The sequence below is a fragment of the Pocillopora damicornis genome, chromosome 3, assembly GCF_964200805.1.
Source record: "Pocillopora damicornis chromosome 3, jaPocDami1.2, whole genome shotgun sequence".
Lineage (NCBI taxonomy): Eukaryota > Metazoa > Cnidaria > Anthozoa > Scleractinia > Pocilloporidae > Pocillopora > Pocillopora damicornis.
The window spans coordinates 4856118-4880949 of NC_142672.1; the positions used below are offsets into that span (position 1 = coordinate 4856118).

Genomic DNA, 24832 nt, shown 5'->3' on the forward strand with positions numbered 1-24832 from the left:
TCTAATAATTTATAGTTATCTTTTAAGAATTTTCCCACTGATCACCATTCAAATGATTCCCCCGCCACGACAAACTCCGTAATCATAGGTCTACCGTTATTTTCTCGTTACTTGTGTTCCTTTTCTAATTTCGCTTTTTTTTTCAGGCCCAAATTCCGACCAAAGCAGAATAACCAGAACCGAAAAAAAAAATGTGCACCTTGTACTCAAACAACACCTGGCAGAGTGTCGGTTCGACATGTCGACAATCAATGTTTCGCTAAAAATCAGCGGGTCTGCTGTCCGTCCGCTGCAATCACCGCTGGAATACGACAGACATAACAATATTTGTTTGTATCTATCTATGGGGTGAATTAGTTTGCGTAATGTGCCTCGCGAGCTTCTTTCTCGCGTTTTTCTTTCTACACCCGTTCCATTCTAACAAGTGCCTTTTACTAATAAATCAAGCACCATCATACACCAGCCAAGTAATGGGCAAGTAAACATGTCAACCTATGTTCACCACCTGAAATTAACGACAGCCACCCGTTTGTGTTTTCTCATTCGAGTGTTCGTGGGTCGGTAATATGTGCACTTACAACTTCCTTTAAAAAGTTCTGCAAAAAGTGAAAAAAAAAAAAAAAAAAAATGTCAGCTGCCACAGCTGACGCGACCATCAGATCGCCACTTCGAGGAAGATGGAGATGTGGGACCTAACAAATTGCTGATGTTTGTGTCACTCAGGAGGACAAGACACCTCAGGAATACAAACACCACATATTTACCCTCAACTTTAAGAAAGGTAACTCTCTAACTCCCAGAAGTGATTAACATAAAATTTCTCCCTACAATATCCATACATTATTCAGCAGACAGGTAATGAGAATATTCGGACTTATCATGTAGAAGCTGCTATTTTGATCCAGCACCAAGTTCTCATAACTAATTTGCAAGAAAATGTGTGGCATCTAGAGGGGAGAATTAACAAACAGATCTTGAGAGTTAAAGGGTGAAGAAAAGGGGCATCCAAGCAGGAATGAAGGCATTAAGCCAAGGTAACCTTACACTTCTTATATGAGGATGGCTAAAAACCATGACTTTATTTTGGTACAAATACAGTTCACGTATGTTCGTATGTTGAAAAAAAGAAACCTTTTTTGTGCAGCTTTATAACAGATCCTTGTGAAAAGGAAAATGGTTTAAACTAGTTTTCCTTAGTTTAAGAACTGCTTTAGCATATAATTGAAACAGAAGATCTCTTCATTCATAGCAAATACTTTAGACACTCAAAAGATACTAAATGACTGTGAATATATGAAAATCATATATTCGAACTGCGGATAAAGAAGTGTACATGAAAGTGATCTTCGCAGTAGTGAACACTACTTTAAGTACGCAGTAGTGAAAATAACGCCTGGAAAAAATTAAGGACAGTAAGGAGTTTGATCCCATGACCTCTGCGATACTGGTGCAGACCTCTTTTTTTTCAGGCCTTATTTTCACAACTGCCTAAGTAGTGTTCATTACTGCGAAGATCACTGTCATATTCACTTAAAAGAAACTGTTGTATTTTATGTCCCAGTTAAATGATGAAACGCAGACTCGCAGGCATGCACACTTTGTTCGCTCTTTGAAATTGTGACTTCGAGAAGCTGTTACAGTTGAGAAACTGACTCGCTGCGTTTAGAGATCCGAAGGCTTCTGTGAGCGAGTGGTGACGTATGCAAATGAGCCTTGATCACCGAATCCATAGTTCAGCGGTTTTAAAATCTATCGATAAGCGACAGGATTCTCTTCTTTTCAGTTTCTCGACTCTCCTTGCTCTTGGCATCTCCCACACTCGCGGCATATTCTAATTAAATATAAATAATGAAAATAAGAAAATCAACGTTGGATTTTGACCAAAATCCACGCCAATGACTCCCTTAAAGCGTCATAATGATATGAACTCTTAAACTACCAGTTATTATACAGTCTTCCTTCTTGTCGCACAAAAAATACAAGCTGATGCTTGATATTCCTGCAGAGGTTATCATTTGACAGTTGGCCAGTTGTAGTATATTTTAGCAGCGTTTTGTTCGCGGGAGTTTTTCTTTCTTCCGCGGGGGCTTATTGTTGTGAATCCAAGGCTGACCACAAATTCCGCAAAAATGAAAACCCGCTCAGCAATTCATGACTTTTTTTAAATTTTTTTAGCCTTAGCCAAGGAAATGATTGTACGAACACAAAGATTGAAAGGACTGTAAAGCTCCGTACATCAACTTTCATGGGCATTCATTGGCAAGCCGGTCAAAATCCTCTAAACGTACCTCTCATAATTGCTCTTATATCTTTTAAAGAACCTCCATGTTGGTTTAACAGAGTAACCACCCGCAGTTTTATCTGCAAATCAAAGAATACAAATATTGTATTAACCAGCAGTAACACTGTTTCTTACTACATTTCTACAATGAGAGCTTTTAGGTCTAAGAGATGGATCTAACTCGCAGTTATTGGTTGGAGTTGTCAGGGAACGTTCACTTGACTGACACTACCACCGACTATTGACAGAGAGCGTTGTGTGACAATTTCACACTGCGGCTGCGCAGTAGAGGACTATTAAAAACACGTAGTTTAAACTAGGTCACAACTGTTATTCTTCAGACATAAGTACCGAGAAAACGAAGATTTAATTTGATATCAGAATGAATGGTAATACTGCATAGCAAGAAAAAAAATCAAAGTTTGAATCGTTTAGCGCGGCCATTTTGATGCTCCGCTTTCCATGGCATATTTGTTATTCCAATATCATGGTGGAATGGCGTTAGAATAGAATTATAGGAAACTCTATGTGAGGGTCACATCTCACTTCCAATTTTTCGTTTTTGAACTCTTTCAAGTTACCCATCCACGAGTTATCGATCATAACTACCCTCTGCATAACTTAGTAATTGATAAAACTTGAAAATTTCTCATTCTCCCTTCCTTGTTTATGTTTGGCTGCTTCAAGAGCAAATTGCAAAATATCAGTGTCCAATGAAAATTTTGCTTGTCTCAATTTCCAAAAATTGTTTTTGTACAAAAAGAAACACAAAATATGTAATCTTCTCCGCGATAAAATACCTCCCCGCCCCCCCCAAAAAACAAAAACTAAACAAAACAAAAATCTAAAAAGCAAACAAACGAAGAAAAAAAAAATTAATTCTGCACAGTCATACCGAGGGGACACCAGAAGAACACACTTCCATGATGATACAGTCAATTAGCTGCAGCGTAAACAGACCGGCATCCAGTCTCCGCATGTAAAACTCGTCCTCTAACGCTTCGTCTATCTCCTCGCCTTCATCTTGTAGCTCCTGGGGAATGAAGATTAACAGCTTAAGACATGCTTTGGAGAAACTATGAATCCAGTATTAGGCGAACCCTAAACTTCTCATACTTCACTTTTCATCTTTAATCTAAACTGAACCTGTAATCCGCTGACACAAACATAACGCGAGCGCGGACCCCAAAATTAACGTTTACCTCTCTGACAGCTTAATAACAAAATCAAGGTAGCTTCTTATTCGATAATAATTTAGGATTTCAACGTTATCCTTCAAAAGTTCGATTCTGGCAAGTAAGTGCTACTGTATCGACCCCAAAGCCATGTGTACCAGTCTCTATCAGACCTGCTTCTCTCTCTCTATCTTGGCGTCACACTCCTGTATTTTGTTATGGTATTTCATGTGAAGCTCCATTAATCTATCCACTTTGAGGTGATCACTTTCCACAAATTTCTGCACAAGACGGGTCTTCAAGTTCCCTGATAGGTTTCTAAACAACCACATTATTATTGAGCAGGTGTGTTCTGTTAGGAAAGAACAGAAAACACATCAAAGTCAGGTGTAAAAGATGTTCTTCGTTCGTCGCATAAACGCGACTAAGAAAAAAATTTTAGTTTCCCACGCGAAATAAAACCTAAGATCTCTGGATTCTACGGTTGGCTGTTCCATAAAAAGTTGTCTCAGCCATATACTGGGTTCATATTGATTAAGATCAGAAATTCTGATTGCGTGCTTTGTTTAACTAAGTTACACTGGCAAATCTGGAGCTCAGTTGTGGAGTAACGAGATTCTGCTAGAATCTGAGCGGCCCACGGGGAAAGGCATCTCAGAAATTCTACAGGGGGAGGGGGATATCTGTGGGTTTCCTTTGCCCACACTTGTGATAAAGGAACGACAACTCTTTTTATTTGTCGTCCGAGCTTCACAATTTTTAGTTCAATAATTGAGCGCTTTTCGATTGAGTGTCGTAAAACCAAAAACAGATTAATCACAAAGCGGCCAATCAGAAGAAAGGAAATGATACGATGATTAAGAGCCAATGAAAACTAAAAATAAAAACAACCAAACTGCCAAAAGCGCGGGAAAACGCGGGCGACCAAGTCGTGATTGCTTTTAGTTTTGCATCTGATTGGTTGAGATGAATGGTGCGAGTTTTCTGGACCAATCAGGGAGTGAAGTAAGGCAAAACCAAAGCAGTCCCGGAATACTTTCGCCATTCGATTGAAAATGTCCCTGACGGTACTTATTTATGTTTGCATTGTGCAAGAGCAGTACACATTCTTTCAAGCATGATTCACAAGCATCCACGCGCGACCTTAAAAGGTTGTTTCTAGCCAGAGTTTGTCAGAGAACTAAGCCGTTATTATCTGGTTAATAACTACTGTGACCTATCATTTGATAGGGAATACAAAAACTAAATTTTAACTTTTTTAGGCAACGTGATGTCGTTCTGTTAAAGCTCACCTTCAGTTTCTTCTTCTGAGGACCCAACTTTCTTATTGTTCTTGAAGGGCTAGAAAAGGAAAAAACCCAACAAAAGTTCTTCTCAATGTACACTAAACATTTTAAGACTTTTATTAATATTCTGGCCTAAAACCTATTACTATTGGTAGTATTTATGACAGTCTTTTGCTAAAATATTTGGTTTGATACTTAACTTAGGGGCTTTTAAGAACATTCATGACTAACCCTTTAGATAAAAAGCATACAAAAATCGTAACACTCACACAATTTTCCTCCTTAGACAGGAATTTTTTTAAATTCATGATCAACAAGATGATAGGCGGCAAATAGTCCCTAAATAGCCCACGTTTCTTCGCCTGCGATAAAAGTATGAGGCCTTGAACGCGCGTCGGCGACAGGTCTGCAAGGAGTCTAGCACTGATAGTGCTACGTCCCTGGCAAACCTCTCGCCGACTCGTCTAAAATCTTCTCGAGGGCGGAGGAACGTGTGTCTTGCTGTGCTGATAATGAGGGCCTACCCTCAAATGGAAAACGTTATTAAATTCCTGAAATTAGACGACTTGTTCCTCACCTTCATAAATAACGGAAATAAGCTTCTAAGTCCCAGGAATTCAATGAACTTGCTGCAGTTTTCAGCTCCTTCGGCTCCTTGCATGGCGTAATCCAGCACCTTCAGGGAACTTCTACGCGAGATTTTCTTTTCCCTAAAAAATAAAACATTCCAAGTCATCTTTGAAAAAAGTAGAACTTTATTCAGAAAATTAACTAAGGGACTTGGTTTAAAGGCATTCAACTCAAACGAAACGAAAGATAACATGAGGAAAGCAAAGGAAAAAAAAAAGTAGGTGTTAAAAAAATTACCTTAACATGAGAATCATAAGCTGAAGTCCCTCTCCCTTCAAGAACAGATCTTTGTTTGCATTGTGCATCAAAGAGGAACACAGACAGTTGAAAAGATTTTCCATAAACTCTAATTCATCGGATGAGGTAGGGTCATATCGCTTGTAAAGCTGTAATGATATCAGCTAAATATTAGAATTACTTAAGCATTTCTACACAGAGCTAACAGATTCTTCAAAGTAGATGCAATGTGGCTCTCAAACAAATTATTAAAAATACCAGTAGCATTATCATGATATTGAGCTAAAAGGGGCTTACTGATAGACATTGTAGTAGTGTGTCAATTCCATTAAGTTCTCCAAGAAGCTGTCTGTTTTCTGGTGAGAAAACAACCTTATTTTAATGTATAAATTTCTAAAAAACATGTACATATGGAGACTCTGCTTCCATCTTTTTCAATGAATTAAATGTTATTCATTATGGATCAAGTGTACACTCTCTCATGAAAGAGCCCATATATTGTCCATTATTTGCAAAGCTCAACAGAAGCAAGGCATTTTCTAAAGGTTTTGGATCAGGAAGAAAAAAACTAGGGTTCTCCTTTTTAAATTGGGGACAAGATGATAAAATTGGCCTCAAGATGTTGATCATACCTTCATTCTTTTGTGTCTTTAGGGACAAAATTTCAAATTTTGCAAACGGTAATCCACAAAACTACTTTTAAGTACTGTTTCTTAGGATTATAATGAAAAATAATCTATTTAGTGTACATAAAGTCTTGATTAGTTTCTGATAAAATAAGCTTGGAGATCAACATAAATCAACTACTCTAGCAACTAATGATTATTTTATTAATTATTACCATCTTCATTCATCATTACCTTCTGTATTTTGAAGAAGGATGGAGAGAATTTCACTGCAGTAAAGTTTGTTGGCATCATAAGGAGGCTTTTGCTAAAATAAATTCAGAAAACAAAAGACAAAAATAATCAGAATGAGATACTCACCCTTATATAATCAGAATAAACTGCACTTAAAGTTGATTTGAATAAGTTACCTTAAGTCTTCTGAGAAGCCATCCCAGCATTCCTTGCTCACCTGCCACCTGGCATACTGAAGGTCTGAGTTCAGTCATGTTCTCTATGATTCCTGATCAGAGAGAAAACACATAAAAATTAAACAACACTGCCTACAATCTTGTAAAGAAACCTTATGTTGATATTTGGAGCAAAGAAAGGAATTCAGTGGCAGTTAGTAATGGACAATGATCATAAATGTGAACAGAAATACAGGTATACGACAGTAAAGAAAACCTAGTTCAATTGAATAGAGTCTTCTAAAAATTAATGATTCTGTTTGAGTTATTTAAACAAACCTAATGTATTGTGTACACCATCACTATCTTCTTTGATGTTTTCATCCAGTCTATCCAGATTTTGGGCTAAAAGAGCAACCACTTGCCCTTCAAGCTAAAGAGAAAGCAGACACATCAGCATCTATCATTAGAAACAATTTGAAAAAGCACTCCAGTACAGAAAATAGCACAGACTAAGGACTTACAAGTGCATCTATAAGAGCAGTAGCACCTTCTTCACTCTCATTAAGTGTGTCCACATCAGTCATTTCTTGGAGTAGATCAATGATAGCTATAGAGATGTCTGTTGGAAATATCATTATTTTATCAATATTAGGATCAATAGACTAGAGATATTGAGAGAGAACAAGTTGGCAGTGATAGTTTTACCCCATACAGGGTATGGAAAGGAATTTGAGGAAGCCAGAATCCCCACCCAAGTTGATAGGCATGATCAGCTACAGCTGTGCATACACTGCAAGAACCTATTCAAAGGTAATTATTATAGCTATAGAACACCACAAACTTGCCAGGCTACTGAATCTGAAAGCAAGTCACTGTTGACAACAGGCACATTACATGAGACTTTTCAACATGTCAGTCTGTCAAACTGACCATTTTAGAACCCCTTTATTATCATCCATAGTTCAAATTACAACATGTTAATAGTTTTTAACAAATGTGTCTAACATTTCATTGTAGCCTCATTATCATATTCTGTACTTTTTAGAAGTCTTATGGTTTTTAATTCAGGCATATAGACTGTCTGGTGTTGACTTTGAATAAACTATTTCATTAATCCATAGTTCCAATAAATAACACCTAAAAACAAGAGTGGCAAAAAAATCACTGACAAAAAGGACAGGCTTTTAGTTTAAAATGAATAATGCCTTTGATTCTTACATTTAACCCTTTACACCCTCACATCAGTATGCATATCCTCCATACTGCTCTTGATGCTTTTCTTAAGGTGCTGACAGGGAGAATTTGTTTCACAATCAAGAGATGCTTTAATCGGTGATCATTTCCTTTATTCTTGTGACCTTAATGTTGGATTCAGGGGTGATAATGTAAGGAGAAATTAGATGCTAGTTACTCTTAGGGGTCAAAAGGTCAAGGAAGATGAACCAGATGCTCCTTGTAACGTACAGTCATAAAATGAAAATTATGCAACTATTGCATCAAAAAGAAAGAGGAAAACTTATAAATCTTTCAGTCTTTTGGTACCATCAAAGTATCCATATTTTTCACCTGAATTCTCATGGCTCAACAAGCCTAGGATGGTTCCAACAGCATTAACATCTACAATGTGCTGATAGAGATGTGGAACTGTGGCTATAACATGTAACTTCTGAATTTCATCATTCAGATCAAGCTCTGAGTCCATAAACCTGTCAAGAATAAAACAAAATTACACTTCTTTATCATGTAAAACACAGTTATTCCTTTGTAAAAAACCTATTTGACATCTTTCAAAGACCTTTTTGCAGTTCCATCTAACACCCCAAACCTTTTTTTTGCTTAAAAAAATACCTGATTTCCCCTTTTTGGAGCAAAATATATCCAAATGCCAGGAACTGCATTATATATCTGGGGGACTTCTAGTTAATCCATGAGAGTTGGAAAACATTGAGAGGATCACACAACTATAATAAATTTAATGAGGGTAAATATATTCTAATAATTTTTTGACTTAATAGGATGCACAGTTAAAAAATGTTGATCTCACTGAAACAAATTAGAGAGAGGTAATAAGACCTACTTCTCTGGATTCTCTGGGTACTTTATCCTCATTTCTTGATTTTTTGTAACTTTTTTCTCAAAGAGCAGAAGCATCCTCTTCAGAGAACCTACATCAAGAGCTTCCATCTAAGTTTCAAAAAGAAAAAAAAAGAAAATTATGCTACAGATGAAAAGTGAAAAGAGAAACAAAAAATTCCACTTAGCATTGATAAATTAAGATAAAAATCTATGAAAAATTTATCCATTGATTGCACCATTTTGTTATGTTGACACAAACAAATTTCTAAATTTCTGATCCTTCAAATGGACAAAACTGACCTCTGGTTCATTTTCTACCATTTCCAATATTTTCAACCTTTCCTCCTCAGACAGACCAGAACCTGTTGGCCTGTCCGCAGCCATTGGTCTTTTCTTTGTATTAATGGACACCTGATCCTCCTCATCATTTTTTCTCTTGGCTCCTCTCTCAGGCTATCACAAACAGATAAACAAATAAAACAATCTCATAAACCTTTCAAGTAAAAATTTTCTACCACAACATACAACATTTGAATGCCAAACCCTAATCATAGGATAGAGGGTGGAGGGGTGGGGGAAAGGGCAGGGGGGGAAGGGCAGGGGGAAAGTGAAACTATCAAGAGTGAATTTCTGAAAGTGCTATGATGGGTCATTGATTATTTAATTGCAACTGTGTTGAAATCAGACAAAGGATAAATGTTGAAGCTCGATTTTAGTCTTGGTTCTAATTTCGGAGTTCAGTATTTTTAAGTTTCACTCTCATTACAAAACAGTATCATACCAAAGACTGAGAAAAGAATCTCTTATATGAGGATACAATTAAACCAAAACACAAATCTTCAAGTGATTTAACTTTCCAGAGATATAAAACTCAAATCTGAAAACCGGAAAAGGTTTCGTGTTCTCTTAAACAATTTAAGAAGTTGTTTCTTGAACCTCCGATTAAGTCTGAGATTAATATATGGTGCTAGACAATGTTAATAACAGACATTGCATCATCAACTCCCACAAAACAACAATTTAAATACCTGAAATGCTAGTAAATCAGCAACATTCATTTTGATGGAGCAAGAATATGGAATTATTTACCAAAATGTCTTCCGCTTACAAACAAGCATTTCAAAATTCATGCGCAAATTTGTCTGCGCTTGCTTCTACGTTTTTTTACCGCTGGTCACGGAAGTACCAAAATTACAATATGGCGTCCAGTAGGGCGGCGCTTTCGTCGTCTCAATTCACTCCAACTCAACCGAGGCTTCATGGTGCCTGTATTCTTCCCGGACACATTCTTGTCAATGAAAGATTTCATGAAAGTGACGTTGTGAAAACCCTACAAGGTAACGACTCGAATGTTTTTTTAGTTTAATATTAATGGTTCGCGGGTATTTCGCGCCAAAATTTAAAAATGTAAAAACAACATGGATGAAATTCACGTCTGCTGATGTTTCTCATCCCCTTTTAGCTTACATTCGCAGCACTATAATAACCCAGAGATTAATGCAGTTTAGAATCAGCCAGGAAGCTTTTATTAATTTATTTCACATGGAATTGTTTGACTTTTTTTCAGTCATAATTACTTAGGTGATTGAATGTAAATGGCCAATAGACTAATATTTTGATTGTTGGAATGAATGGTTAAGAAATAATTGGCTGATTGACTTTCTGAATTATGCAACCAATCAACTAGTGGGTTATCTTCATGAGTGATTAAAATTGCTGGTAGATTTACAGAATGAAAATGAAAAATCAACACTTAGCATACCTGCCTGCCTGGATGACTGACTCAGTAACTTATCACCTAACTGACTGTATGACCAATTAACAGAATACCTGGATGGCTCGCTGATTGTCTGACTAACTTACTTATTTATGAACTAATTGACTGGCTGGTTGGCCCACTGACTTACTGACTGTCTGATGGACTGACTGCATAATAACTTGCATACTGATGGTCTGTGCAATTGACTCATTGATTGACCAAATGCCTGGCTGATTAACTTACTGCCAATCAGACTAACCTTTAGGCTGGCTGACTGACTGACTTACTACCCAACTGTAAGTGACTGACTGACCCCAAAGGGTGACTAGCATGTGATTTCTCCCTACAATATCACCCCTGAATCAAACATTAAGGTAACAAGAATAAAGGAAATGATCACTAACTAAAGAAGCTCTTGATTGTTAAACAAATTCTCCTTGTCAGCAACCTAAGAAATGTATAGAGAACAGTGTGGAGAATATGCATACTGATGTTAGGGTGTAAAGGGTTAACTGACTGCCTGTCTATGTGACTGATAGACCAACTGAATAGTACTGGTAACTTGCAGGCTGACCAACAAATGGAGAAATTTACTTATTTACTAGCTGAATGACCAATCCTTTAAGTGATATCTTGACAGAAAATCATGTGAGCATTCAAATGGATGACTGCATGGGAGTGGTGGATTTCAGCCCATCATCAGATGTTGGTGTGGTTTATCTCTCTGAGGCAGATCTGGTTGGTGGATACAATTACAAAGAGAAACTGCTCAAATTTGGAAAGGTATAACAGTATTATTATATAACATTACCTAAATAATAATAATAATAACAATGATCTAGCAGTGGAAAATCCACAAGGCTCTTCCAGTCCACTGTTCCAGGTCAAATTGGAGTTTAGAATGTTGGTTATTGCCGAGGGAGAAAAACTGGATGACCCAGAGAAAAACCCTTAGGGCAAGGATGTGAACCAACAACAAACTCAACCCACATGTGACATCAGGTCCTGGAAGTGAACCCAGGTTACAGTTGTGGAAGGGGAGTGCTCTCACCACTGTGCCATCCCTGCTGCCCCTAAATATTTTATTCAGGATATCATTTGGACAGGATGCTATTAATTTCACAAAATGAAATGCCATTCCTTTGAATTTCAGGCATCATTCAGAAAAGTAATAATTGCTGAAAAGACATCACTTAGCTCTCAGTACTTTTATGAACTTCAGAAGTTCATTGTAATGGAGAGAGGACTGGTACTTCTTCCAGTAGCATCACCTGTTGAAGCTGGCAGAATCTTAGCTCAAATGGTGAGTTACTGGGAAGGAAGGGCTGGGTCAAATATTACATGACTGTAGGGAGAGTTGGGAAATCAAAAAAATTGTAACTTTTTTAAAGGCCAAGTTACCCTTTGTTTGTCCTGGTAATTGCAATGTTTGATGCGCACTGCATCCTTAACTGAAATATCAGTGTAGGTATAAATTTTAAACCTGTTGGTAACTGGAGATAACTTTCCTTTAATCTGTACATGCAATTGCTATTTATTGTGTATAAGAGATTGAAAACTGTGTTTTGATTTGCTAAGAGGTCCAAAACTTCTTTCCAGGTTTTGCTGGAAAGTAAACCCCAAAGCAACCCTTACCGCATTAAGATGAAACCACAAGCCACAGATCAAGCCGTACTTACAACTCTACAGAATGTACCAGGAGTAGGACAGAAAAAAGCTGTGGCCTTATTATCTAAATTCAACAGTAGGTATTTTCTGGCTTCTTAGTGTTATAACAAAAATTTTCCAACTGGTTTTCTCTTAATATGTGCAATTTAGGAGTTTTTCAGGAAAAAACAACATACAGTAATAATAGCATGTTTGAGCAACAACAAAAGCAATCTCTGATTTTACCCAATTTTCTTGTAATCCTCAAACTACCCTTAACAAAAAAAAGTATTGTTCACAGCTGCTACACCTATTTTCACATTCATGCATACAGTGTAAATGTTGAGAGCAGATGGCATTTTGTCCAATTTTTGTCATTTGTACTTTGTGGTAAATGTCATGCCTTGCCTCTTTAATATCTTGAAAGAGGAAAAACTTTCTTTGATCCCAAAAACCTGAAAGGCTGAACAGTATAAATAATGCTCTCATAGAGCACTTATTGGAAAAAAAAACATATTGCTTTTCAATACACAAATTAACTTAAAACTTTCTCCATTTTGGTTTTTAGGTATTGAACAAATCTGTAAAGCTTCAGTTGCAGTAAGTTACATGATCACTTATTAGTTTGATTTGAATTATTCTCGAACACTTTGTTGTGTAAACTATGAGTGGCGCAGGAGCAGTACATTGGGATGTCTGTACTGTTGCAGTTTCTGATCATAATATGTAATAACATTTGCTCTGAGATATTAATATATAATGTACATTTTGTTTCAGTCTCTTGCCACTGTGGTGGGTAATGCAAATGCGCTGCAAATAAAAGACTTTTTTTCAGCTACAAATGCAAGGAAACAATAGGAGAAATAGTGTAGTGTAGGTTTTAGAATAAAACAAGATTTAGAAGAAGGCTGAAGAATTTTGTAAAGAGAATGTTTATTCTTGTGTGATCAATCATCTTTATCTAATAAAAATCATCACAAACTAGTTACCCCCAACAAAACAGACTTTGCATTCAGTAAGTTCATTCATAGCTCACAAAAGTAGGCAAGAAGAAAAAATTCTATGTGGCAAGCTTCAAAGTTTTGATTGTTTCTTTTCTCGGTCATACAATCATATAGACAATTGCCCAAAGAAAAAACTTATTGTGTAAAATAAAATAGAGTTAACCCTTTAACTCTCAAGCTGCTACACATTTTCTTGTAAATTATTTCCAAGAATTTGGTATTAGATCAAGATAACAAATTCTACCTGATAAGTTTGAGTATTCTCATTACCTGTTTGCTGGAGAATGTATGGATATTGTAGGGAGAAGTTACATGTTAATCACTACTGGGAGTTAAAGTTAACAGTGATGTAGGTTTGGAACCAGTTGTGATGTATATTGTTTGAGTAAACATTGGGAGGACAATTGAAACAGAAGAATATCATCACAATGTTCACTAGGACATACAGTAGGTGAGATAGAGTACAGCCGAAACAAAAATTAATGCTGTAACATTTATTATAAAATAAATGAAATACTAATTGCACTCTCATTGGTTGATAGTTGTGTTAAAATGAAAGGAAGTTTAAAATGTGAAGAAGTTTTGGGATTGTATTTATTTTTAAGCAACTTGATATTTTGTAAAAGCAAAGGAAGACTTTTTATGTGTTTACGTAGCTCCATCTATGCACTCATGGAGGCCAGTAGAACCCATTTAACCCTAAAAAGCATCTGATTTCTCCATACAACATCACCCCTGAACCATGCATTTAGGTCACAAGAGTAGAGGAAATGATCACCAACTAAAGAAGCTCCTGATTGTCAAACAAATTCTCCTTGTTAGCAACAATATTGAGAATATGCTTACTGATGTTAAGTGTAGAGGGCTAAGTTAACCAATTCATCAACAATACCTTCCATTTGCATAAGTATTTCAAATTCTGCCAAAGCCCCTTGTGTTTAGGCAAGGCTCTGTAAACACAAATAAAATCCTAAAATACTTTTAAAAGTTTATACATTATTGCCATTTAATGTATACAGTTTCAACCTACAGATAAAGGAAATAACAGTGTAACATACAGTTATATTAATAAAATGGAGAAAAATGTTGATATTAAATAACTACAATGTTTCAATGTCTCATCCACAGTATGAAATTGCAAAAGTCAAGTAAGAACATGTCAATTTTGTACAAATACCATTGCTTTGACTATTTACAATGTGGTTCAATAACTTAGAGCTATATTAAAATATAAGAAAAAATAAATATGACCTTGTCTAGTTCTGGGCCCAGTTGTTCGAAGGCCGATTAGCGCTAACCCAGGGTTAAATTTTAATCTGCGTTTCTTTATTCCTTTACTCAAAAGCCTTTTTGGGAAAATTTTCAGTGTCCTTTTTAAAGCATCAAATAGTCATACTCTAAACAAAAAGAATTCGACTGAATTTTCTTGTAAAGCTTTTAGATCTGAAATCGGATTTCACACTAACCCTGGGTTATCTTAACCCAGCTTTGAACAACCCAGCCCTGTTATGTTATTGATTTGTAAGTTTAAAATCTTAATGAATAAAAGGTGAGACAATGAGTACATGAATCGAATTTGTCTTGGTACCTGATCTAACACACAAGGGAAACATTACTGTTTTTGCCTTAACCCTTCAGCTCCCAACTTCTGATTATTATTTATTCTCCCCCCTAGCTACTACACATTTCCTTGTCAATTAGCTATGAGAATTTGGTGTTAGATTGCGATGACAACTTCTATCTGATAAGTTTGAGTATTCCCATTACTTGTTTGCTGGATGACAAAGATATTGTAGGGAGAAGTTACATGTTAATCACTCCTGGGAGTTAAAAAAGAGTTAAGGATGTAGGAGGATACCAAAGAATTGTTTCATTTTTTTAAAATCTTTCATGGTTATAGAGATTTGAATTGTAATGTTCACGGCAGCAACACTTTGTCTTTATTGCTTCATCTCATGGTTGACTAAAGATCACATGTTGAAGTCAATTGGTGAAGCTGAGAATTCTGAAGGGTGCTCCAAGCGACAGAAAACACAGTACTTGTGATTTTGTTCATCATCCAATTGTGCAATAGAGAAAGGCTTGCTGCAATTTTGACACTGAAAGTAAAAGGAATAAAGAACACTTTGAGGGTTTGAACCAATGACATGGTACAAAAACTGCAAACCAAAAAATGGTAAAACCCCGGTCACTTAAAAATTGAAAGGCACCATAAATAGGCACTCAAACGTAAAACAAATTCATGTTGTTTCATTTAGGAATATATTCCACGACCCAACTGTATAAAAATGTAAACAATAAAAAGTTGAACAAACCTGGACAATTCTTAACCCAATGTTCTTTCTGTGTTCTAGTACCACTGGTATATCATCACTTGATTCAATGTTCCACATACGCACAGTTTTATCCTGAAACACAAAAATTAATAAATAATATTACTATGAATTCCATTCACAGTAACAGTTTTTTCATGCAAACTTAAAATCCTTCTGAGGCTGTTATTTTAATTTGGTAAGAAGTACCACTGGTTCCTGAGATTATGCACTCAAGTGTTTTGGTATACCTCCAAAAATTGGACACAATTAAAGCTAGAAACTTTGTTTGCTCTCTTGTTCAGGGTAAAACACTAACAAGCTAAATAATATCAACCACCTAAGAATAATACTTAATCTGCTCTTGTACTTTAAAAAATGATACAAAAACATGATAATTAACCCGCAATGAAATTGATTACAATTATAGGGCCAGGAGGCTACATGAATGGGAAGTTTTTGGTTTAGAATGAAAACCTTGTTAAACATCCTGAAAGGCCTTCATTTAAAAGCATAACACACTAACATTTGAGCAGGATATTATCCATTTCTGGTCAGTGCTAAATCTGCAGTCATTCACCCATCCTGTGTGACCCTGAAAAAAACCAGGAAATAGTCAGTTTAACATGCTATATAATTCATAGCACAAGGTAATGATGTATGGAGTACAGCAAGGTTTATAATTCATGACCAGGAGCTCAAGATTTTTTCCCTCTGGCTCTATTCGACCCAGTAAATAAGCATTTGATCATAGGACAACCCCTCAGTTGTCTGTCCTGCCTTTCTTCTTGCCTTTCCCTTCTTCCAGGGTTGTACATAGGACTGATGGCATTTTATGACTCTACTAAATGTTTGACATAAGAGTGCACATGAGCCTGTATGGGTCACATGATAAAATATTAACTTTCTATTCCCATTTGAATTATGTTAATTTAACTCAAAACAGAGGAAAGGAAAGTACTTGCAGTGCTGCTCTAAAGATCTGTAAGAGCAAATTACAAATTAACCCAGCAAGTAACATTCTGGAATCTTACTTGAACTTATTTTACTATAAATGTAAAATATAACATATATATTGAAAGTAACATAAAGTCTAGTGAGAAATAATGCATATTCTCCATACTGTTATCTACACATTGTTTTAGGATGCAGACATGGAGAATTTGTCTAACAATCAAGAGCTTCTTTAGTTGATGATCAGCTCCTTTATTCTCCTGTCCTTAATGTTTGATTCAGGGGTGACATGGTGAGGAGAAATTGGATACCAGTCACTATTAGGGGTTAAAGGGTTAAAATGATGTGTAAATACCTTGAGGGCAAATTTCTGACAACAATTTTCAACATCCCATATAACCAAAGTTTCATCATATGATGAAGAAACTAATATGCCACCTGCAATGGAGACAACATCACAGAAACATTGAATGAGTGAAAATGAAAAATAAAATCAAGTTGAGTGATCATCAATTTCCATTAACTGTATGACTGAAGTATTTTTGATGTAACATCCATAATCATCTTGGGGCAGAATGTACTTAATCTAGTACCAGGAATCAATTAAAATAATAATTTTATTAATTAATAAGGCATGGATCAAACAGAAACACAAAACAGGATCAATTTTCCAACTCACCATCTTCACTGAAGTTGCATGCACTGATAGAACCTTCATGTCCTTTGGAGAGAGTGATTGGTCCATGATTCCTGGTTAATGAAACAGGTTTAACTTTAGAAATAAATTAAAACTAAGGAACATAAGATCACAAAGTACATGTAACAAAACTATTTCATGACATATTTTATTTGATGTGTTTTTCAAAGGTAAAGTTTCAATGAAGTAAGAGAGAGTTTAAAAAAAAATTGCTTGCCTTACTCATGCTATGAAGAAACATTAAAAAAAAATGTATTGATAAGGAAAGCAAGAGGATGGCCTTCTAGTATTTTCCTATATAAAACTTAAAGCAGCTTGTAAGACAAAGACCATCTATACTTTATGGATAAATATTTGATAAAACCATGAACAATTATAAATTACCCTCTTCCACCCCCCCTCCTCTCCCCTCCCCCCCTCTCTCTCCAAATGGTACATTCTGATGAGTACCCCAGCAATGCACCTTGGCTTTTTCAAGGTGTCTATTGGGAATTGCAAATCACAAAATTCTTCCTCAAAATTTCTATGACCTGGGCTATTTTAAATTCAGACATAGAGGATATCCTCCTGTACAACTACATCTCTTAACAACAATCCTGCTTTTTAAGACTTAGCTACAGTACAGAAGAATTATATAAAGTGGGTGATTTCTGCCATTCTTTACATCTACTACACAACATTACTATTTGCTTGATAAAGGACCCTGAAATATAATGCTTGTATAATACAGTTATTCAAACAGCACTTTGGTACCTATAGACACCAGTGGCAAGATCCCATATCTTAATATTTTTATCCCATGATCCTGTGGCCAATAAGTGTTCATCACTGCTGAAGGAACAGCTGGAGATAACATTGATATGTCCCCTGGAGATAAAAAATGAGCTAAATTATCAACTAATTGATGCACCATGGAATCAGTGAATAAGTAAATAAGACATTGTGGGCAGAGTATCATACACATAATTTCTTAGCAATTTGTCTAACATGCTAAGAGGTATAGCAGACTTAATGCAATCACTGTCCAGCTATGAAAATTGGATTGTAATGACAAGCAGTCATACTACCAAGGTGAACTTAACAAAGAGTTCCCTATCATTCCAAAGAGTTATGAAAACTTAAATTCTCCTTACAATTTGATTTCACCATCAAACAGAAAGTTTATGTGAATTGCAATATAATACCAGGGGATATTGTTTGCAATAAAATCAAATTATTTAAATAACCTACAACGAAATGTGCTAACAGCAGTTAAGTGAATTAGTTTTGTGATCGGGGAGCTAAAGACTTAATTCATAGCTAGTGTTAGTAATAATTATTTAGTACATAATATGATATATGAAGCCTCAAAGCTGACTTGTAAGCCTCACCCCATTGTAAGAGTAACATTATAATCATTTGTAAATGTAAGCATGTCTGTGATCTTTGTTGTTCTGTCCATGGAGGTTGTACAAATCCTGTTTTGGCTTGGAGCAAAGCGACAACATGTAACTGTACTCTTGTGATCTGGTAGTGAAGGTGACCATAAGGAGAAACTAAATGAAATATTTAAGAGATACTTGTACTATTCCTAGAGGTTTAAATACTGCACATCTGATCACAAAAATTGAAATGGTTATGTAGAGAAAACCATCCTGAAGTCTAAAGATGTGAATTTTCTTTTATCATGCAGTGTTGAAGACAATATTTAATGGAAAAGCCCTCAGAGTAAGCAAATATCTTTAAGTTACCAGGTAACATCCCTTTTTATAAATTTGACCAGAAAAACAAAGCATGAACTCGATAAAAAATTCTTACATGTCAATAGATACGTTTTCTCAATTCCTTTCCTTTATTATTTACTGTGGACAAAATCCTTGAATAATTCTGAGTTTTATGAAATGTTCTTCATATTTAGTGTTTCCTTGTTCATCAGAGCAGGATTTTCCATCAGTTTCACAGAGATATTGCTTTTCACTCTTTACTGATTGTTTTCGTCACGAAAAAACAATGCAAATTAGAACACAAAAGAGTGTCACCAATATGTTTGTTAGCAATGTAATGGAAAATAAGACAACTCAGTTAAAAGATGTAGTGTCTTACTAATTTTACCCACTGTGCATTTTCCAATAGACTCTTTATGTTTTTAAGATAAAATAATCCTCAGTGATACAAATTCCTTAAAGGCACGAACATGCAACTCCCACTGCAAAAAAACAATCATGCTACTCACTGAAAAGTTTCTTGATGAGAGATCCTTCTCGGACATCCCACACACTGACAGCAAAATCCAAGTCACTACTGTTGACAAGGTAACGTCCATCATGAGAGAAGTGACATGATGTTACTATACCTTCATTCATTGCTTCCCACTAGATAAACAAAAGTAAAAAAAAGTAAATCTGTGAATGAGTGCCTCATCTGTTCAACAATTTAAAAAAAAACTCCTGACCACTTTGATGATAGGACAACTAATAAAAAGACTTATCAAACAAGATGGGTTGCCTTCAATTTTCTCTTGTTAACAAGAAACTCAGGATTGAGTTAAAAGCCTGACTTGGCTGTCTCCCCACAATTGATTTGAGTCCAAAGTAATTTTCTTTTTGCCATAGAAACCCCAGTTAACAGTAAGTGCATGGCCTTGCACTAATTTCTTGCAACCTCATGCTGACCAACCGCAGGCCTCTCTTTATATTTACTTTCATCATGGTATTCTGTATTATTAAATGAGCAGAGTTGAGTGGTTGTTTCATGCAATAAAATAACTCTCTATTCCCTTAAGAGTGACTAGCATATCCATATTTCTCCTTACAGTATAACCACTGAATCAAACATGAAGGACATGAGAAAATGGAAAAAAATTGCTAAATAAAGCCATTGATGATTTGACAAATTCTCATTGTCGGTAATAATTTATATAATAAGCTCAAATATGCACACATTCTGATTGGTTCTCACTTATGATCTATTGGAGGACAGACGTATAGATGACGTCATCATTAAAACTTTTTTTAATTCTTTATTGTTTTTAACAAATAAATTCCAAGTTGCCATGCGTCTGTTCAGTAATAGATAATAGACGACGTCAAAATGTGGTAAGAACATCAGTGACACACTCAACTGCGCCTCTTGTGCCACTTGTTTGTTCTTACCACATTTTGACGTCATCTATGATCTATTACTGAACAGACACACAGCAACTTGGAATCTATTTGTTAAATATAGAGAACAGGATGGTGGATATATATTTACCGCTATTAAGGTTTAAATTGGGTTTCAGTATGCTCACCAGAATTGTACCAGTCTGAATATCCCAGACAAGAAGCCTTTTATCCCATCCACCTGAAGCTATCCTAGACCACAAGTATATCATATTAATAGTATAGTTCACCTGGATATATTGATACTGAGAGCTCTTTTACTGAATCTCCAGAAAATAACGATATGTGTTTGCTAAGGACACAATCCAATTCATTTTAATTTTCAAAATAAACAGTGCATTTTTAGGATCTAACCACAAGGATAGATGCTAACAAGTGTAACTTAGCAAGCTAAATCATCCATTAGCCCCCTCCAACAGTGTTTTTTAAAGAAAAAGTATTTCAACTTTCATCAAACCTGGCATTGTTTGGGTCTGTATGGCAGCATGTAACATAGGAATCGTGACCTTTAAAGACATTGACTTGAGCTCCAGAATTGGCATCCTAAAAAAAAGTACACAAGTGTACATGAAGTTAAAAAGAATGTTAAGGTATGCATTTTTAATCACACAATGTGTGTGGAACTTTGAGGGAATTATTAAAAGTAAGCATACAGAAATTAAGGCAGCCAAACCAAGCTGTCATACCCAGACAATCTTATTTCAACATAGTAGGTGATTGTATTACACATGTAGATGTGATTACACTAGTCTTTCATTGTAAAAGGCCAATACAACTTGGATATCAAATATGTGCACCTTTTCAAGATGATGAAAATTTTTGTAACATAATTATACATTAAAGAGGAACCAAAACCTTTACAGCCTTCTTTATCTTCTTAAGCATTGGATAAGCTGCAAATTCCATAATTATGTAATTATGATAAATGGGTAATGCATATTTCACCTTGTTTTCCCAACATAACTTGGACTAGATCAAATTTGTAACTCTCCTCACTGTCAACTATATAATTCTTATAATGTTAGTACAGAGAATTTAGTACTGGATCAACTGATTATCCTTAAATTGCTATTTTTATTTATACTCATTACCTATCTGGTTGATATTGTATTGATATTGTAAGGAGAAATTCTGTCTTGGTCACTCATGGGAGTTTAATAGTTAAGGTAGGTCGAAAAGTGGCAGCTAAAATAGCTGATGTGGACTTACCTATTATCTACACAAAGTTATAAATCAATCCTAACTATTAAAAATGTTTATAGAAATTTTCTCACAAAAATATACAAAATCGTTAATTGAACCTTCCTATTAAATATGTTTACAGAAATATTTACAAAAAATATATACAAGATTGTTCATTAAACCTAGCTATTATCAAAAAGAAAAAAAATGTAAAAACATATATTAATTTAAAATACTACTAATAAGTTAATAATAAATGAAATTGGCTACACCTTTTTTTAAATAAAATGAATCAGAAGTAAGTGGATGAAAAAAACCCACCCAAAGCCTCAGAGTCTTGTCATGTGAAGCTGTAACTATTTTGGAGTCCTCAAAGGCAAATGAACAGCTGTTTACAGCATCTTTATGTCCTCTTAGAACTTTTATCTTAACCTGTAGAGGAATTTAAAGGATGGAGAAGAAACTTATTTTCATAGTAACTAAGTTAATCTCCTTTGCAGAATCTGTTCAATTTCTTCTCTTTATTAGGACCTTAAACGGTTCTGGCTCAATATTTGCTTACCCGATGCAAACCAGGGAAGTCCTAAGAGAAAAAAAATCTTACAACTATGTTATTTTGTTCATATTTTTCCTATGAAAAGACTGAAAATTGTCAACATGAATTATACTTGGCTCTTTGTCAAAAAATGAATCTGGTATTCTTATTTCTCTTGTCACTGAAAAGGGGTGACTAGGTTTTCATCTCAATTTTGCGATCGAGTCTTAAAATTTTCTTATTACACATTCCGCTACAATTACTATGACGCATATGTTAATTTGTTTATCAAAAGTTATCCATGCTGTAATGTCTTACAGATCGAGACAAACAAAAGCCGTGATTTGTCATTGACAGTGTTTGTTTTGATCATACCTGTGCCAAGGACTGATGCTCCCACGTCGCTCCTTGTTGTACGTCACTATCAGAGTCTTCTTCACTAGGCATTTTTTTAACTGACCTTACATACCCTTTCTAAATTTGTTGTTTACATTCACTTAGGCAACCTTCATCCGCCATATTTGATTTGATAGTACCCAAAAGGTGTATGGGATAGTTTGTACCCAGTTTCACGGAAACGGCAAATAAGGCGAAAAGGTAGTAACCGTAGGTTACTTCTTGGAAAATGTCAAAATTCAATTTTCCTTATGCAAATTTTCTCCATTTTCTAGTATTACATTACCAAATGTTAAAAATAAACACGCTTACAATTTTATAACCTAGTTTTGACCTCTAATTTCTTTATTAAACACTTTGCAAGAGACAATTTTCCTGGAGTGCAAGATACAAACACAACACATCGGAAAACGACTTTTCGATACTTTTCTCGCCAAAACACAATTGGATAATAAATATTTTACCAAGATCAGAGTAACTTTTTGTGACAGAGTCACTTAGGCTTATTTCTTACTTAAAACATGTTTGTTCTGTTTATTCTATTTTATGGAATTTTAGCGATTTGTTAGGAATGTTAGCGATTTGTTAGGAATGTGTTAATTTTGTTAGTAATGTGTTAATTGTATTATTCCTTTAATTGCCGATTTCCCCTATGTAATTCCTGTTTTAATTAATCGCTCCTAGCCCAAATTTGGTTTTAAGTTATTTTTACCTTTTCCTGTATTTGACTATAAGTTACAACTGTTTGCTCGGTGAGTTCAGTTGATTTGTTGCCTTCCTGAGAGTGTCTTTAAAGCGGATTTTAAGCTGTACTAGCTTTTGTGTCACTCGTTCCCGTTTTTTATTGTACCGTTGCATTCATTTGCTGTGTAATAAACTTGTAAATCTTCCCTCGGATCTTTTGTTCTTACGTCGACCGTTTTGGCCGTCTTACATTTTATTCAAGTTTTAACCATACCAGTTCTAAACCCATAAAAGATGTCTCGATTCTCCTCCAAAGCAAAAAGAAACCCGACACGTTTTACTAAGGATCAGTCCGAATGTTAGGCACGAATTAGTTTTCGATTAATGATGAAAAGTTAAATTTTCAGCCAAAAGTGTCGATTTTTTTAGCAGCCAAGCTGAGAAATAATACATCGCCGACTGCGTGGAAAATTTTCTTGTCTTTGTTGACGCGAAAAGGTCGATCTGTCCGTCACTACAATGAAAATTCAACACTTTATATACCGAAATTTATTAAGGAGATGGATGATTTTATAAGGTTCAGCACTCGCGTGCGAAATAAGATATATCATCGATCAAGCATCGCTCAGTACAGAAGAAAGAATACTCACCATTTCGCGTTGATTATTTTGTGCTACGTGGAGGGTGCCTGTACTAAATCTATCTCAGAATGAAATTATATACAGTAAATGCAGTGTAGTTTGATTTACACAATAGAATGCTGAATAGTTCCTTTATATCAGTAAACAAAAGCAGGTTGTCATATTTTGCGTAAAAGTTCCGTTTTATAATTAGTTTTCGCCTTTTCACGCTGATCCAGTGATTTTCCTAACGTCACCATTGGTTTCGGGTAGTGCTGGGTTGAGCATCCTTGTGTACTCTTGAGGCGTAATATTAATTATCATTTCAAACTGGCCATCATGGGAAATTTAATGCTCTCTTTTATGCACCGCAAAACATGTGATCATGTGTTCTTTTTTCGGGGGGGGGGGGGGGGGAAGGAAATGCGAGAAAGACGGACTCTTGCAGACATTCCAACCCCTTTTGAGGAGAAATAGGGAGACTCTTTTAGTGCCGAAGGCGCTAAGATGAGCGCCAACGGCGCGAGCTTCTAGGGGGGTCTGGGGGCATGGCCCCCCCCCCCCCCAGGAAATTTTGCAAATTTAGTTTCTCTCAAGTGGCATTTCCAGCATGTTGACATCATTTCTGTGGTTTTCTTTAAGGTCTTAGATTCTGAAAAGATGGATTAACAACAGCAAAGTAACGTTTTACACTCAGATCGCAAAAAATACTTATAACATAAGCAATTTTTTCCTTGTTTTCAGAATTTTATGATAAATCGGGAGAACCTGATAAAAATCGGGAGAGCGGGAGGCAACACATCAAATCGGGAGACTCCCGATCAAATCGGGAGGGTTGGAATGTCTGCTCTTGTCTACTTGTGTTGTGTTCTTCACACTAATATAAGAAGCTTAAGAAAAAATATTAAACATTTTCAGTGTCACGTACTCAGTGAGGTAAAACATAATTTCACGGTATTAGGTGTTACAGAAACGCGACTGTGCGTAGGCGAATCTATTGATTTTATATCACAACTACCTGGCTATTGCTTTGAATTTGTTAAAACCCCGTTGTCTGCCGGTGGTGTTGGTCTTTTTATTAATGAAAACTATAAATATCGAGTCTTAGAACGCTCTACTAATTCCTCTTATCAAGCCTTGTGGATTGAAATTTCACTACCAAATCACAAGAAAAATATCTGCGGCATTGTTAACCGACA

The 24832-nt window shown here is 35.6% G+C and overlaps 3 protein-coding genes across 3 annotated transcripts; 1 reads left to right on the forward strand and 2 right to left on the reverse strand.

The window, feature by feature from the left end:
• Nucleotides 1-1049: 1049 nt before the first annotated feature.
• On the reverse strand, nucleotides 1050-9859 carry LOC113665911 (beta-catenin-like protein 1). The gene is made up of 16 exons (XM_027181642.2): nucleotides 9732-9859; nucleotides 9004-9156; nucleotides 8705-8811; nucleotides 8194-8333; nucleotides 7149-7246; nucleotides 6964-7057; nucleotides 6646-6737; nucleotides 6470-6542; nucleotides 5907-5965; nucleotides 5610-5758; nucleotides 5320-5452; nucleotides 4749-4797; nucleotides 3630-3808; nucleotides 3177-3314; nucleotides 2289-2361; nucleotides 1050-1831 (listed from the first exon to the last, which is right to left on the reverse strand). Exons 1-16 carry the CDS (start codon nucleotides 9759-9761, stop codon nucleotides 1743-1745), a joined length of 1656 nt encoding a protein of 551 aa, XP_027037443.2. The 5' UTR covers nucleotides 9762-9859; the 3' UTR covers nucleotides 1050-1742.
• LOC113665912 (Fanconi anemia core complex-associated protein 24) lies at nucleotides 9786-14358 on the forward strand. Its single transcript, XM_089199804.1, has 6 exons — nucleotides 9786-10040; nucleotides 11103-11245; nucleotides 11616-11765; nucleotides 12062-12206; nucleotides 12678-12709; nucleotides 12887-14358. Exons 1-6 carry the CDS (start codon nucleotides 9797-9799, stop codon nucleotides 12965-12967), a joined length of 795 nt encoding a protein of 264 aa, XP_089055930.1. The 5' UTR covers nucleotides 9786-9796; the 3' UTR covers nucleotides 12968-14358.
• Nucleotides 13593-24024, reverse strand: LOC113665909 (uncharacterized). The gene is made up of 13 exons (XM_089199803.1): nucleotides 23264-24024; nucleotides 22309-22807; nucleotides 21720-21830; nucleotides 20674-20759; nucleotides 20345-20408; nucleotides 19289-19427; nucleotides 18447-18582; nucleotides 17830-17943; nucleotides 17059-17129; nucleotides 16735-16817; nucleotides 15952-16020; nucleotides 15429-15521; nucleotides 13593-15212 (listed from the first exon to the last, which is right to left on the reverse strand). The coding sequence occupies exons 2-13, from the start codon at nucleotides 22378-22380 to the stop codon at nucleotides 15084-15086; spliced, it is 1167 nt and encodes a 388-aa protein (XP_089055929.1). The 5' UTR covers nucleotides 22381-22807; nucleotides 23264-24024; the 3' UTR covers nucleotides 13593-15083.
• Between the last annotated feature and the right edge of the window lie 808 nt (nucleotides 24025-24832).